A 16,305-nucleotide genomic window follows, 5' to 3' on the forward strand; every position below is an offset into this window, starting at 1 on the left:
CAGTATACATTTGCCAAATTTCATTTGGATACCTCCAACGGTGTTTCAGTTACGCTGTCCACAAAATCGATTACAGACGGAAGGATGGATGGACAGAAAGACAGATGGAAGGACAGACAGAAGGACAGACAGAAGGACAACCCTATATGTAATGCCTTTGATTGGAGGCATTAAAAAAAAAGATTGGTAGGTGCAAGTTTAAATACACTGCTACATGACCAATGTAGACAAAATTTTATCAACTCAAATATTTCAAATATTTTCCTCACCATACTGTAGAAGTAGTGATCCTTCATGCAAATCTTGACACAGAAACCCACATTCGCATTTCTAATTTTTAATGTAATAAGGACTGAGTGATTTCAGTGAGTTGATCCACAAAATCAAAATATTGAGATAAAATTTTAGACAGTTTCCCTTAAAATGTATCATGACTAAAATTCTACATGAGTGCCTTTTCCTGAAGAAAGTAATAAGCTGTGATTATTGGTTGCTCTCTATCTTACTTCAATAGACTTTTCCTTCAATCTTGTCTGTCTCTTTTCACTATCACCAGTTTGGTTCTGCCATTACATTAAATCTCTGTCTCATGAAATTGATCAACACTTCCACTAAATCAATACCATGACTCCAACAGATAATCATCCAGTTTCCTGTCAACTTGCTTCCTTTGGCATTGTAATCATTGTAAAATTCCAAGTTCAATAATGCACATTGAGCTGATATTGATGACTACGATTTGAGGCTGAGTCACATTCTCTGCTTACAACTAATCAATCTAAATTTTTGCGAGTCAAACAGGCTTTTGCTGAAAGTCATGGGTGAAGATCCCTTAATATGAGACATAATTTCACATTAATGACCTTCCAATGTCTTCTGTGAGATTCAATCTATAGTAATTTGCAATGGAAGACACTACACTGAACTTCAGATTAAACTGCTAGTTGATAGAGGAAACTATAATTAGGGTAACCATAACAACAACACAGTCATCATCAATTGTTGTGATTATCATCATTACTACTTACTGCTTTCCATATCATCATTATTGCCATCAGTATTGATATGCGTATCATCATTATCATTACCATAATGATTACAATATTAATTGTTCTAGTATGTAACTTATTATCACCATGAAAACCGGACAGAGTCCCTGAGTGTTCATTTTCTACTTTTGGTATCATCAATTTCAAATGAAGCATAATTTGCTCCACTCTTGTTTCTAAACAATCGTTGTTGCCTTTTCCTCCTAATTGAAAGGCACAATACCCAATCTTAGCAAAGCAGTTTCTGTTGATTATAAATTCCTACAACATGATTGGGCATTGCAGAATGATTTATGGTCTCACTCACGCTATAAACAATAGAAAGCCCAATGTACCCACCTACTTAATTTCTGATTAGCTTGGTTTCAAAGGCGGGCAGAAAATATGATTTTACGATGCAAGACAAAGCATGGACAACAAAGAATGATGCATGGCATTTTCTAAAACTAATTTTTAAAAAAATACAGTGATAAATTGATTTCCCACCACTATGGACCCATTAGAGAGGGGTAAAATCCCAGCCATCCATGGAGTCTCTGTCCTCTGGAGAATGAAGAATAATGATGGGGAGAGAAGAAAGAGAGACAGAAAGACAGAAAGGAAGTGAAAGAAAAGGAGAGAAAAGAGAAGAGAAGAAAGGAGAGAGAGAGAGCAAAAGACAGATAAACAGAAAGTCAGACAGATGAGGGAAGAAGAATAATAATGGAGAGGGAGAGAAGGATCAAATTACAGCAATAGAGAAGAGAGGGGAAGAGAAAGAGATGGAAAGAGAGAGGGAGATAGAGACAGATGCTGCATCCATCCCACCCCCTCTTTTTACAGTCCACTGCACAGCCTTTGTGTATGACCAACACACAATGCTCCATTCGGGGCCTCTTTACGACAAATTTGTTTCAATTACCTGCCGCATATATGATAGAAATCATGCAGCAAATTTTCCCATTCGTTTCCATCAGTGACTCAGAGCCCTTAACAAGCATCCCTCCCCAACGACAAGGCTCTGCGAAAATAGGTGATACTGGACAGTCTCACTCGCATCCACTTGGGCTGCCCCCCTTGCGGGTATTTTGCTGGTAATACCATGGACACCAGACGCAAACGGCAGGTCAGTCAAAACTGGCAAGCATTGACTTGAATGGAAAATTTGATGTAAACTTGAATAAATGAGCAGAGTTACTTCAATAACAGTGTACATAAATGTCACAAAAATACCTACTGTGTAGCAGTAGTTTTTTTCATCCTTTGTCCATCTAAATTTAGCCCCTACAGTAATGTGACTGAAGTGGTCACTTGGAAAACATTGGACTTTCTTTGATAGCTGTAAGAAATCTTCGATGTTATTTGCGATGGAAAGCAGGAGCTGCACAGATTGAGCTTTTCTTTCTTTTTTATTTTTTGTGTTGGAAAATGCCCAAAGAAGCATTTGACCTTTCTTTAGAAAGTCCCATAAAGAATTGAAGCCATTCAAAAGCAGTATATCAGAGAACATATAAAAAAAAATCAGAACCATGGTCAACAAATGGTAAGCAAAACATGGCATCTATGCAAAAAAATTCTCCTAATTGGCTTTGTAAACAAAAACAACATCAAAAGCATCATAAGAAATGCCACAAATTCTATAATGAATATCTATCACGTATTACAAATTCCTTTGTGCCACTGCAGTCCCTAGCATAGAAATGCTCCATTTACAAAAACCACTTTTTTATATTCAAGGAATGTGAATATGATAACCTTGCAATAGTTTTGTGGGCTTCATAAAGGCATTCACACAGGCATTCACACATTCAAATAGCTGTGCTTTGAGATACATTGAATTTCTTTGATTCTGCTGAGATTGCTAATGGTCTTAGGCTTTTGTTTCATACTTATATTCAACCTTGCTTTCTTCTGGGGCACACTCTTGTCTGGAGAATTTCTTATTATATCTTCACGACTTATGGAATAATAGATGTGGGGTTGTTGGTGTTTTTTTTAGAAAAATATGAGAAAAGAGAGTACTTTCTCGATAAGTGATGTCACAATCTTGTGACTGATTGACAGTTATTTTGAGAAGCACAGAGAATGCCAATCAAACAAGATTATTGCTTGAAATATTATCATTTCTATCCTTTCAATTTCTTTCCCGTTGCCACATGAGCAGTGTACTTCATTAATCTGATGCATTTTCCTTGACCTGGGTAATGTAGCTTTCTTACTCTCCCAACTCCGTTACCCCTTCCCTCCCCCCCCCCCCCACCACTACCACAACAGCAATTTCATCATCTAGTTTCCATCTAGTAATCATCCACTTTTTTCACCAAGGAAGACATACTTCCTTTCAACTGCTCATTTATTTTCTTCAATATCTTATTAACTCCCTCTTCCTAAAACCAATCCTGTAAATGTCAATTGCTCTCATCCTTTTCCCTGCCTTCATCTCACCTCAAACTATCTCTCTATTTTCATCTCTGTCTGTCCCTTTATTCAGCATTAGTGATGAACCTATCTTTCTTGTCATTAATCTATCTCCTTCACCAAGTCTTTTTCTCCTCTGGCTTTTATTAGTAGCACCTCTCTTTTGAGCCTCTCCTCCTGTAATGGCATGGCCCTGTGTCAATGATTACTGCAAGTCAAGTGCAAAATTACCCCCTGAGTCTGGGCCTGTTTATGGCATTGTGCTATCCTGACAGATGTTTCAGTTCCGCTCCTAACCATCACATCGGTCACAACACATTCACTGATAGCACAGACAAGCAAATTTTCCTAGGCAAGAGAAATTTAGGTGCAAAAAAATAAAATAAAATAAAAAATCTGATGGCAGTTTAAAGGCAATCTTAAAGATTTCTTCTCCACCTGATTATCATTCTATCTCAATGAACAAACATACTTGCTCCCAGAATTATACTTTAAGATGAGCAACTAGAGAGTACTCACCTACTAGGCTTTATCTATTTTGTTCACCAGCGACCACTATAGAGGTTGATACATTCTGTAGGATGTGTAATTTTCTTGACCCATCACTCACAGGGTCTGTTATCCCCTCAGGCTTTATGTATAATAAAAAGACAGACCCTACTTCTCGTGGCAATGGGCTGAATTGAACACGCAGAAGGACTGTGGTGACAAAATCTACATTAACCCGTTGAAGACGAGCCCTGAGTATACTCGAGCAGGTGTCTATAGGAAATGCGTGTTATTATAGAATCAGTCTGTCCTCAATGGGTTAATAGTGTCCAGCACACAAACAAGATACTATGTGTACCTACCAAAGTTGTAACAGAGTAGAGTGTCATGTCTCAAGAAAGCAAGCTATAAATGAAATGAATTTAGTAGCTAGTTGCTGTACCAGGTACCTGTATAATTTTGTCCTAATTTGCATAATTTTTCCTCCTTTTCCCTCAAGTTAAGTAACGGCTGTGAACATTTCTCGTGTTCATAATCCTTGGCTAATACATCACCCCTACCCCTTCTTCAATATTTCCCTCCCTCACTTCCTCAGAAAATTACATGTCAAGTTCTCTCCCATCTGACCTTGGAGTCATCATTACACACGTGGTCAGTCAAGCATGCCAGATCACCCTTGCTGTAGAATAAGAAGGGGCCAGGTTTAACCCTAAAGGGGCCGGGCTTTTTTGGCTATGCTCAGGCCGGGGGGGGGGATTCCGCCCCCCCCCCCCCCGAGATCTCGGCCATCGGTGGCGCGATCGTGATGAAATTTTGCATGCGTGAGACCTGCGTCATAATCTACAAGATTGTGTCATAAGATTTTTTGAAACAATCAATTTCTAATTTTAATTAATTAATTATGCAAATTAAGCTCAGGATCATATTTTAGCCTAATTAAAAGCATTGAGAGTCTAATTTTTGGTCTGTAAATCTGTTGCAGCATATTCAACGATTGTACATCACAAAAACTTCCAAAATTCATTTCAATTCTTATGTATTTTATTGTTTTCAGAATTTCTTATGTATTTCTTTGTTTTTCAACTTTTGTTTTTTTCTTTGTTTTTTCATTGGAAATTGTCACTGACCACTTTTCTACCATAATTAGCACAAAACTAATCAATGAAAGTGATTAATTGTAAAAATAATCAGGTTTTTATGACTTTCATGACAGAGCACTGTTTTCCATAGGAAATGTACACAAAATCACAAAATTGTGCCCGTTTTGGGGCGACATTCTGTTACAAAAATGGGCATGGCTTCGCAAAAGTACGCGCGGACGTCGCAAATTTGGTCTCAAAAGTTGCGCGAGACTTGAACAAACAAAGTCAAGAAGCCTCGCGATGAGGCCTTCTCGCGTAACAGAATTATAGCGCGAAACGCCGAGGGGGGGGGCGGATTCCGCCCCCCCCCCCCCCCGGCCCTTTTAGGGTTAAGAAGAATGGTGCAATTGGGTTAGAGGATGCTTATATGAAATTCTGAAGGGAACTAAAGGAAAATTAGTTTTAGCAGTGGACCTACATTCCATTTCCTACAGTAGAAACAAAGTTTTCTAGGAAAATGAGTATAACTGAAGTAATTACACTGAGACTGCAAAATCTTTAGAATAATATAAGAGCCATCATCACAGCTCTTTCATCAATAGAAATATGAAGACACTTTGCACAGTACATAATAGTTTTGCAAAACATAAAATAATTTCCAAGAATACCTTGATAGTATTGTTCATCAAGACTCAAAGTCAAAGACATTTCATATTGTAGTCATGCATGTATCTTGGCACATTGTGCAAGGCATATTCTCAGCTTATGCACTAATATGTAAGATGTTTTTGCTTCATAATTGTCTGGTCGTGAAAAGCAGACATAAAACAAGCCTGTGATTTCATTCAAAGGAGAGGACAAACCAAATGAAAATGTAATCAAGAGGATCAGAAGGCAACAGGGAGCTCCCTCACAACTCTGAAAAAAAAAATGAGATAATTGTATTTATAAAAAATCACTATTGAGAAGATTTAAAAAACACTCCATTATGCAGAAATGGCAAACATGGTTGACATTTTAAGTACCGGTACCTTTAATCTTCTCCCATCAAAGCAGATGGGGTGCCCTGTACACCGCTTATTCTCACACGAATTGTTCAACGTCATCAATTCTTTTCACTTTGGACTGCAATCAGGTGTTGTTTCCTGTGTCATTAAATATGCATGTTGCCCATTTCACTTTGTACGTGTGCTTCAATTCCACATTATCGGCAAAAAAATATTTTGAAACTTGAAGGCACACTGCTAATCCAGATATTGCATGTATCAATTGAAGTACATGTATACTGTGGATGGGGAATAAGTGTGATAAGAAGCAAAGATGTGTGCTCCATAATAACAGGCAGAGTTGTCGGCTAGAAAATTGTTCATCTGATTTCATGTCACACACACAACGTCAACATGGAATGTAGAATTAAGCTGACTTCAGCTATCGCAGTAACTGCAGCGTTGGATTTTACCGCCATAATGTCCCAAGTACATGAATACAGTAGTTGGTTCTAACACCAGGAGTGGGGCACTGTAGCATAGTGGATAAGACTCTTGACTTTCAATATTAGAAGTTCCGAGTTCAAATCCTATCAAGTGCTTATGTCCTTGGAAGAGATGTTTTTACCAACCACGTTCCCGACAACACCAGTCTAAAAATAATGGCAGGACCCTCTGCTAGAGTAGTGGCAATGCTAAAGAGGCTACCCTGTATAAAGAAGACCATAATTATGACTCTTTATATCTGAAAGCATTTGGTATGCACTCAATGCAGCTGGCTTATCTCTGCAGATTTCAAACAAGAATGTAAACAAACAAACAAACAAACAAACAAACACTATTTGACAGGGCCTTTTTTTTTTGGTGTGTGTGGTTTGTTTTGTTTTTTTTTTTTACTTTAGGCAAAATTCATATTTGCCTTAAAATGAAAAAAAAAAAAAATGGGTCATGTTTTAGAAAAAAAAAATCATTCAAAGAATTTTTTGATAATGAAGTAAAATCTTCAAACAAAATGACAAAATACTCCATAGTTGGAAGCAATGAACTACAGAGTTCATTTGAATACGCAAGAATGTTCTGCTATGCAGAGTAAAGTAGGATGACTATACAGAACAATTACTCATACATACATAACAGAATACAATTGTTTATGAGCATTTGTCCCATATTAGGAGTTGCAATAAATGGTAAAGGCCTATTCATTGCACAGTAAGTCATTGACTGACAATTGAGATCAATCTTACAATTGCTTCATAATACTGAGCCGAGGTCATGCCATGCAGTATTGACGTTGGGCATAATTGAATTGTACCAAGTACAGGAAAAGACAGATGGAGAGGCAACTACAGAGGTTATTCTCAAGGACAGCATTAATTGCTTTTAAATCAATAACTCTACTCCCATTCAGACCACTGCCAGAGGTTTCCTCATATTCAATCATAACATTATTACACATTTGTAAACTTATTCCTGTAGCACACACACTGTATGAGTAAAATGAAAAGGGTACGAGTATGTGAATAACACCTTCACATATTTAGATTATCTATAAATCAAAATCTATAAAATATGGTAGCTCTTTACTTAAAAAAGAAAAAAAAAACTCTCTTAAAGGATAATGATAACTTATATCACAGAAATGGGTGCACTACAATGAACAGATTATGGACTTATTTGTCATGTAAACAATGAAGGGGGAACGAAACAATGATAATGAATTTGTTCATTTGAGTTTATCATTAAAGTTGAACATTTACTACATGCTATTTCATTTAGCTAAGTTTGTCAAATTGACTTGAAGGTAAACTTACCCATTCACTGTTATTGACACATGACATTCATCCTAAGTGTGAATTGCTATGACTTATCGATTTGGTTACATAAAGCAACTTACAGCTTCAGATCAAATAGAAATGATCGAGTTCATCAAAGTTTTCATACAACTAATTGCACAAAGCATTAGCGTGCCTTTAATTTAGACATTTGAGAACCAGGAGGGTATTACAGCTGCAACAAAATCTGCGCAGTTGAAACCAGAAAGGTTTCAACTAATAATATCTAGGCCTGATATTTTGACAGGACCAATATATCAACTTTCTATCCACCAGAGCAACAGTGATTAATTTGATTAGTTTCTCAATCCACAGGGGATCTGGGGAGGCAGGGACAGCTTCCCCAGGTGATGGGGGGGGGGGGGTAAAAACACGCTCAATAATTGATATCCCCCTCCTCCCACGACTGACACTTTCAGTCTAGACAAGGACTCCATTTGATTATAAATATCCCCAGCTGGAGGGGGGATGGAGAGGATGAAAATTTGAACATGGAGATCACACAATTCTCATCCTCACTGGACTCCTTTGCATGGTAAGTAGGTGAGATCACAAGTTACAGTATCGTAACGAAACATCAGCAAGGAAAACATTCCAAAAATTCACCAGCAGAGCGTCGAAGCATAACCGCATATGAAGCATTGGATGTGGGATGCAGTGCGCATATAACTCACTCCTTGGGGAACCCCTGATTGCACTTGTTTCGCAGTCTCTCATGAATAATATTACACCACCAGAAGACTGTATCCCAAAGAGGAAGAGAGGGAGAGAGGTAGAGCCAGCTCTCCATCCTGTCTTCCAGATAATTGAACCAGCTCATGACATCGGCATCAGCATGACGATGGGACATTGCCCCTGACGACGGTTGAGAGGGCCCTCAACATCTTTCGAGAGGGGAAGATCAATAATGCATGTTCCAAAATACAGTTGCTAAAACACAACATTTTATCATTAAACAGTTAGCACTTGAAAACTTCATGGCATTTAGACTTTTTAGTTACTAGAAAAATTAAATATTGTGTTACTGTTTTGTACCAGTAATTCAAATACTAACTTCAGAGACATATGCAGGTACTTGAGTAGCTTTACAAACCCCTTCTTAGTTTATCATCTGTATTTTTGCTCTAAATGCAGGGTTCCTCATGAATGTTCCGTAAAGTATGAACATTCCCTTCTTAACCAATTGAGGACAAGTCCCGAGTATACTCGGGAGATGCGTGTTGTAGCAAAATTAGTCTGTCCTCAATGGGTTAATGCCAGTTTGCATACTGCTCGACACTAACGGTGGCCCGGTGGCCAGGGGCCACCAAAAATGCACGTCGGGCCACCAAAATATCAAAAATGAAGAATTTGGTGGCCTGATCGGGCCACCAAAAAAGGTCGAATGTTTGCCTTTGGGCCATCAAAAATAAAAGTCAGTATGGAGCCCTGGCTAAGAAGATGTCTCCAAATAAACGGCATGGTGCTCCATTATCAAAATGAATCTAATACATTTAGTTCTCTATAATCATACATACAGAGTTTGGCCCGCATTTGCTATCATATCAAACTGGGTCAGTATACCTAGGCACCATCCACAATATCTTGAAGCAACCTCATGTTATAACATGTGAATAAGAGTAAAGTTGGGCTCCATAAAACTGTGATCAAACATTCATATAAGAGCAGCAGCCATCAATCTTTAAAATAATAATAATAATGATAATAATAATAATAATAATAATAATAATAATAATAATAATGAATAATGATAAATAATAACACTAACAGTCACAATGAAATGAGGTCACTGGTTAAAATAATTAAAGATATTATTGGCTGATATAATTATTTCTTTGCCCTTATTTCACAAATTCCTTCCTAGTCCAAATTTACTGGTTTAAAGGATGATTTTTCCTTAAAGACTGGTAGAGTAGGCACATCATGCAATGGGAAGGCTGGCCTGAATACATAGTCAGAAAACCTCATAATGGATTGCGTACATCTTTATCACTGATTTCTACGTAGGGTAGTCAGAAATCCTCATAATGAATTGCGTACATTTTCAGTACTTATCTCTTTATGTAAGAACACACACAGCAGAAAAATGATGACTGGAGTCAAATGTTACGTATGAGGATAGGCTTCAAGGCACACATTCACTGATGAGTGATTCTAGCAGGCCTCTGCTAGTCATGGTTTTCGAAAAACACTATCCCGGTGCATGGGCAGCGAATAAAGATCAATTAATTCAGGTTACCGTAAAAAGCGAGTGCTAAGATTCACGAATTTCGCAAGTGCTAAGATTCGCGAAATTAAAATGCACGCGAAAGTTCTTGGCTACACCAGGGAGGTGTGAGAGAGACACCTCCCTGGCTACACTATATGCATTGAATGCCAGTGGCAATTCTCAAAAATTTCATGCCGCTAAATAGGCTGTCGGCTCCAATTCGCGAAAATTTCATGCCGCAAATATATCATGTTTTACAGTAACCTGCTCTCCCCACACTACCAGGTCTTCAAAGAATTAAATAATCACAACAGTCTCTCACCTGCCATTAGAAAATCATGATCTTCATGCTCTATTGTATAACAAACTCTTCAGGTAACCATGCAGCATGCTTCAAAATTTCTCTACGCACCATTATCTTCATACCTGTACATCTTCATATACATCGCAATCCCCCGCCCCCCCCCCCCCCCACTCTGTCCTTTATTCTCACCCTTGCTCCTCTCTCTTCTTTTTTTTTTTTTATAAACTGGAAGCACTATAGTGGGAAGAGAGAGTACCACGGCTGAACAAACTGTAACAAGATCGGGCTCAATATTTACCGATCTTTATGCTCTTTACACATTACACATCCTGCCGCACAGTGCATCGAAGGCCATCCGGTGTCGCCATCTACGAGCGGTGTTATTGTGCGCGACCATGTCCGGATGAATTGGTTTCCAAGCTCACGGTCAATCAGGTTTGTGATTCCTTGCTACAGTATGTTTGCAGCTCTCACTCCACCCTTCCAGAGATCTTCAAATACAGTACACGACTACTGGACAGTCATGGAAGCACACATTACTCTTGAAAACAGCAGATGTCCAGCAGTTCATCCCATTATAACATATGAGAGATGCTGTTCTAAAGGGCTTTTTACACTTGTGTTTCTTAACCCCGGACTTTCTCTGACCCAGGACTATCGTTAGTCCCGTACCAATTTTTTCAGCTTTTTACACTCGCCAATTAGTCCCGTACTATCTCTTGTCCGGGGCTAAGGAGAAAACTGACCTTTTTACACTCGTATTTCTTAGCCCCGGACTTTCCAAACCACATGAATATTCATAATTACGCTGTGTACTGTACACGTACACGCACGCACCGGCAGCAATTGATTACCTCGTTTCTGATTGGTCAGTGAGGGTCGGACTTCGTCTCCGTTGCTTAGCCCAGGATTATTTTTTCGTTCTGTTTACACTCACTTGCTTAGCACCGCAATTGCGGTGCTAACCCCTGCTATTTTGCAGGGCCAGATAGTACCGTACTATCGGTGGGGCTAGCCCACTTTGGCAAAAACGAGTGTAAACAGAAAGTGGGCTAAGGATAGTCCCGTACCAACGGTGGGGCTAAGGCCCCCCCTTAGCCCCACCGATAGTCCGGGGCTAAGCAAAAATTTACAAGTGTAAAAAGCCTGTACGAGAATGTGCAAGCAGCAATCTCCAGCAGCCCCTGACCCATTGATGACAATTACATTCTCGTATATCATCACATAAAAGTCTTTAAAAGTCTTTGGAAAGAGGTTTTTAAACACAAAGGTAGGAGTATATGCTGTGTATTATTTATTTCCTGCAATTGTCTTTCAATATTCAAAGAATTAGAATATGAGACTTAGATCTTTAAATTCATTTCCTCAGTCCATATTTGATATATTTTATGAAATAATATGTAAGTGCATTCAAAGCCTCAATTTAAAATCTACTTGAATCACAGGTATATCATTTTAGTGAAAATATCCTGCACATAAAAACTGGAGCCAAATACATTTGGTGCATTCAGAGCCTCAGTACTTGAATCACAGGTATATCATTTTAGTGAGAATATCCTGCACATGAAAATTGGAGCTGATAAAGATTTACATCTTAAACATGATCCACAAAATTACACTTCGAAAATTCCTTTTACGTTGGCACTCAACACAAAGAAAAGCTGGCTGTCTGATTTTTGAAGAAAATTTGGACAAAGGAAATAAAAATTTGTCAAATGAGATGCTATCAGTGAAACCTCACAGCAGGTCAGCCGTATTAGATTACACATAATCCCCGAAATCCAGGAGGGTCCAAAACTACCGATTCCTCCAAGAATACCCCCAGAAACACGATCCCCCAAACACGTTCATATGCAGATGAACTCGCACATAGCCAAATTTGCATTGTAATTGACGCTCTGGGTCCTTCAGTGGGATGCCAGGTTGTGAAACGTGCAAGGACCCCCCTTTTCACGGGGAGATGCATTAATTACCCCCACCAATCGATAGTTTTAAGGTGGACAGGGGGCATGCAGAACGGTGGATTACAAGGAGGCAGCTACCAGCACTTTCTTCCTTAACCCTCTCATTACCATAGATGTGACCTGTCTATGCACAATGTCAATGCAATTTTCAGACTACAGTTATGAGAGAGTTAAAAATCTGCTTCATGAAGATCGCAGCCTCCTTCATGAGAGAGTGGCTTTTGTCAAAAATAATGAAATCTCCTGGGTATCTTCTATCCTCACCGGAATCAAGACAATAAGGCATAACATCAATTTCATGAAGGCAAAGAGTGTGAATCATTCACAATAATTAGTCTTTCACAAAAGAATTCAATCAAGATCATCACAGAGAATTCCACATTCTGAAAAAAAAAAAAAAATCACATTTGGCAGCATTGATGATCACATACATAATCACCAATAGCTGCAACTCAACTCTAGATCATACACTTTGGAAGGTTTTAAATGTCTGACTCATTTGAGTTTTTTATGTCTTTGCATGAACATGTCCTGTGATATCATGTCTGGACACAAGTTTACTATCCTGGGCCTCATTTCAAGTAAAAGAAGGCTCAATGCTGTTTTCAAACCTCCTCTCCCAAATGATGATTTACAATTCAAAGAATAGTATTATACAAATTCATAATATACTATCTTTATTGGATGCTACACCATGCTGTACAAGATTGTGAAATTCTCACATACTTTGCCTGGACCATCCTGGATGTTTGAATTCATCGGGATGAGTTCCTTTTTTTTTTTCCATTACACCCCATCATATCACATGAAGTCACAGATATCATCTATCTTATCACATGAAATCAAACATACAAAGTCAAAGACGTAAAAAAATGAGTTGATCGTACTGAAACCAAATGTTTGATGTCGTATGTTCCCTTTTTCATTTCCAAATTTCAAAGTCTATGCATGTTTTGACATTTGACTTTTATGTAACTGTTTTACTATGATGTCTTGAATTGCCCTGTTTCGTTCAAATGTCTGATCTGCAGCTAGCTCATCTATATTTGGAATTGAAGCCAATGTTAAAAAAAGAAAATGTCTTTGTCAGGTAGGAGCCCTCTACAGGAGGAGGTTTATGGCAGTATTCTGGAAATAAAGTAATGTAAAGCATAATTTCCTCATGTCTCAAAAATGTCAATTGTTCAGGAGAGCAATTTAAAACATGGCAGACAAAGCACTATAGGCCTACGGGATTGCCTTTCCTTTGACATGCTGTGGAGGCTTCATTTTGGGGTAAGACAGCTAGAATTTCCAGAGGACATCACCTTATCTGGCAACTAATCCAAAAGGGCATGATTTTCATCAAAATTTCAGATATAAACAAGGCCTTGTCTCCTTAACGAATTACACATCATTGTGTGAGAGAGATACAGAGTCACTAGGAAATACAATAATGTGACAGTATGTTCAGAGAGTTTGGGTAATAATATACTTTTTTTTTAAATCATGACAAGCACTGTGTTTTGAATTTGCAAGTTATGGTTATCAGCTTCATTAAAAAAAAAAAAAAAAAAAAAATCAGCACATTAATCTAAGAGGTTAACATACCTTTTTCTGTTCTCCTGCTGGCCTCTGCCTCGTGGGTAGCTTGTTGGGCAAGGGGTGCTTTCCCTTTGCTGGTAATGCAGTTCGGGGCTGTCTCGTCCTAGTAGATTTCGACATCCTGTCTTGTATTGTTGCTTCCAAAAGCAATGGTTGCTCAAGATTTCACTTACAAATCGTTGATAACATGTGGATGTTAGCAGGGCACAATTTCATAGTTCCACTTGTCAAGAGAGTCAACTTTCATTTGTTTCTGCAAATCATGACTGTCAAAGTTATACTGAATGTAAGACAAGTGAGTGTTCCACTTTATATGTCCTGAAGAAGGATAATCCTCTGAAAGAATTTTTTAATCCAGTTCAAAACATGTGACTTAAAATCCAGAGAAATCCAGATTCCAAGCTGTGCTTGCAGGCCTATTGGAATACAAGAAGAGAAATTAGGCCAAATACTTCAAATGCAGAAAACAATACACATCACATTTGTCACATCCGCACAAAATGAATGACTGACTAAACAATTTAAACATACAAAACAACAAATTTTTGAAAGGTAATTGATTACAACAAATGTAGCCATCCTTCAATCACAAAACAGTGTCCAAGTCATTATCAAGATCAAATCGTTTTGATGACTAAGACTTTTGTAAACACATCCAAAGTGTCCCTTAACCTTGACTTTCCTCACATTCACTGAGATAACTACATTCAACCACTTGCAATACAGTAAGCTCCTCTGGAAGGTGGCCGTACAGTGAGAGGTGTGTGTGTTGGGGGGGGGGGGTTCATCCATGCACTTGGAAGTTAGACTTGGCCTTGCCTTGACTTCCAATCAATTACTTTACTGGTAGAGACACAAGTACTGCACAACACCATCTCTAATCAGATTTGCACATCATACAAGTTAGCCTACAGGATGTCTCACAAGCCTCATAGCCCTAAGATATATTCTCTATAGACCTAGACATGTTTAGTTTGGGTGCTGCTTTTAGCAACAACTGGGAAGCTTTTGTAATGTATACCTTACAATGGTTGACTTATGCACCTGTTTACATAGCAATGCACCTGACTCGATCATTGCAATAACCCACTGAATCATCTTTTAATCTTATTTTGGAAGTTCCTACCTCCCCCCCCCCCCATCCCCAGTTATAACCAACATAAGTTGCAGTGTTTTTAAACTGAACAGGTCTAGACTGTACAATGCAATATGATTCATAATTCAAAGATGTCCATGACATGCCACCATATCTGTAGTATTTTTTTTTTAGTGCAATATGTGGAGTTCCAGAATATGATGCTTTATATGAATTATTTTCAAACTGTAGTAAGACTAACATGATTATCATCAACCAAAACAATATTTTCATACTGCATAATTAGTCATAAAAAGAACAATGATTTTAAAAAAGAGAGATTTTCAGGCCTTGATATAACCTTCCAAGAGGCAAAATCATAAATATACATGATGGTAAAAGATTAGAAGAAGATAGGTAAATAAACTGGCACACACACACACACCACACACACACACACACAGTTTATGCTGACTTTCCAATCAATCACTTCAGTAGAAACAGTTTCTGCTGATTCCACTAGTTTGCAACTAAACATCATTTATAGTGATCTGCAAAGCTTTCATCCCTCAAAACATTGTTCTAACATGGATGGGGGAGGGAGGGAGGGGGTGGTGTGGACAGGTTCACATCCAAGAAAACTCAGACATGTATGGAACAGTAGCATCGTTTCATAATGTGGGGATTTTCCGGAAAACTACACAAAACAATGCACACACAACTATACATCATTTATTTAATTCTGCTCTAACGTGTAAGTGACAGTACATAACAATTAACAAATGAAAAGTTGATATACCCTACAGCAGAAATAATAACACTAAACAGACAACCACCCGACAACTGCTACAATCCCGAGTATTTACCACGTTCAGGAACATTGTGCACAAGTCCTGCAATGATGGAAAAGCAAACTTGCTTATTTTGATGGCTTTACTCGGAATCCCCTTCATCTGTGAAATACAATGTAACTGCCCCTCGAGCTACAGATACATAATATACACAAATGTTCTCACGTAGTGTATGTCAACCTCCCAGACGTTAAATGATGACTTAACAATAAACTTGCACGTTCGAGCTTTTTATCTGCTCCTCTACAACATGACGGATAGGAGTATTGTTCACCATAACGTTCACGCTGCAAAATCAAAATGCGAGTTGATAATAGCATCTCACCATTCAAATCAAATTCGGCTCCTCACAGTCGAGTAAACAATCCAAGAGCAATTTCATCACTAATGATTATTTCCACTGTGATGTCCCAGCGATGTTCTCAACGCCCTGTAGGAAGCCATTGGCAGCCTTATAAAATTCTGTCAGTACACTTGCACGAG

At 38.3% G+C, this 16,305-nt stretch overlaps 1 protein-coding gene across 1 annotated transcript in view; it reads right to left on the reverse strand.

Moving 5' to 3' along the window:
- LOC140228524 (uncharacterized) overlaps positions 1 to 14,299 on the reverse strand; it is a 456,303-nt gene extending 442,004 nt beyond the window's left edge. The window contains exon 1 of the mRNA XM_072308758.1: positions 13,903 to 14,299. Coding sequence (XP_072164859.1) covers positions 13,903 to 14,016 — 114 coding nt within the window. The 5' untranslated portion in view covers positions 14,017 to 14,299. The remainder of the gene's footprint in view (positions 1 to 13,902) is intronic.
- Positions 14,300 to 16,305: the final 2,006 nt, after the last annotated feature.

The sequence above is a fragment of the Diadema setosum genome, chromosome 5 (genome assembly GCF_964275005.1).
Source record: "Diadema setosum chromosome 5, eeDiaSeto1, whole genome shotgun sequence".
In the NCBI taxonomy this organism is placed as follows: Eukaryota; Metazoa; Echinodermata; class Echinoidea; order Diadematoida; family Diadematidae; genus Diadema; species Diadema setosum.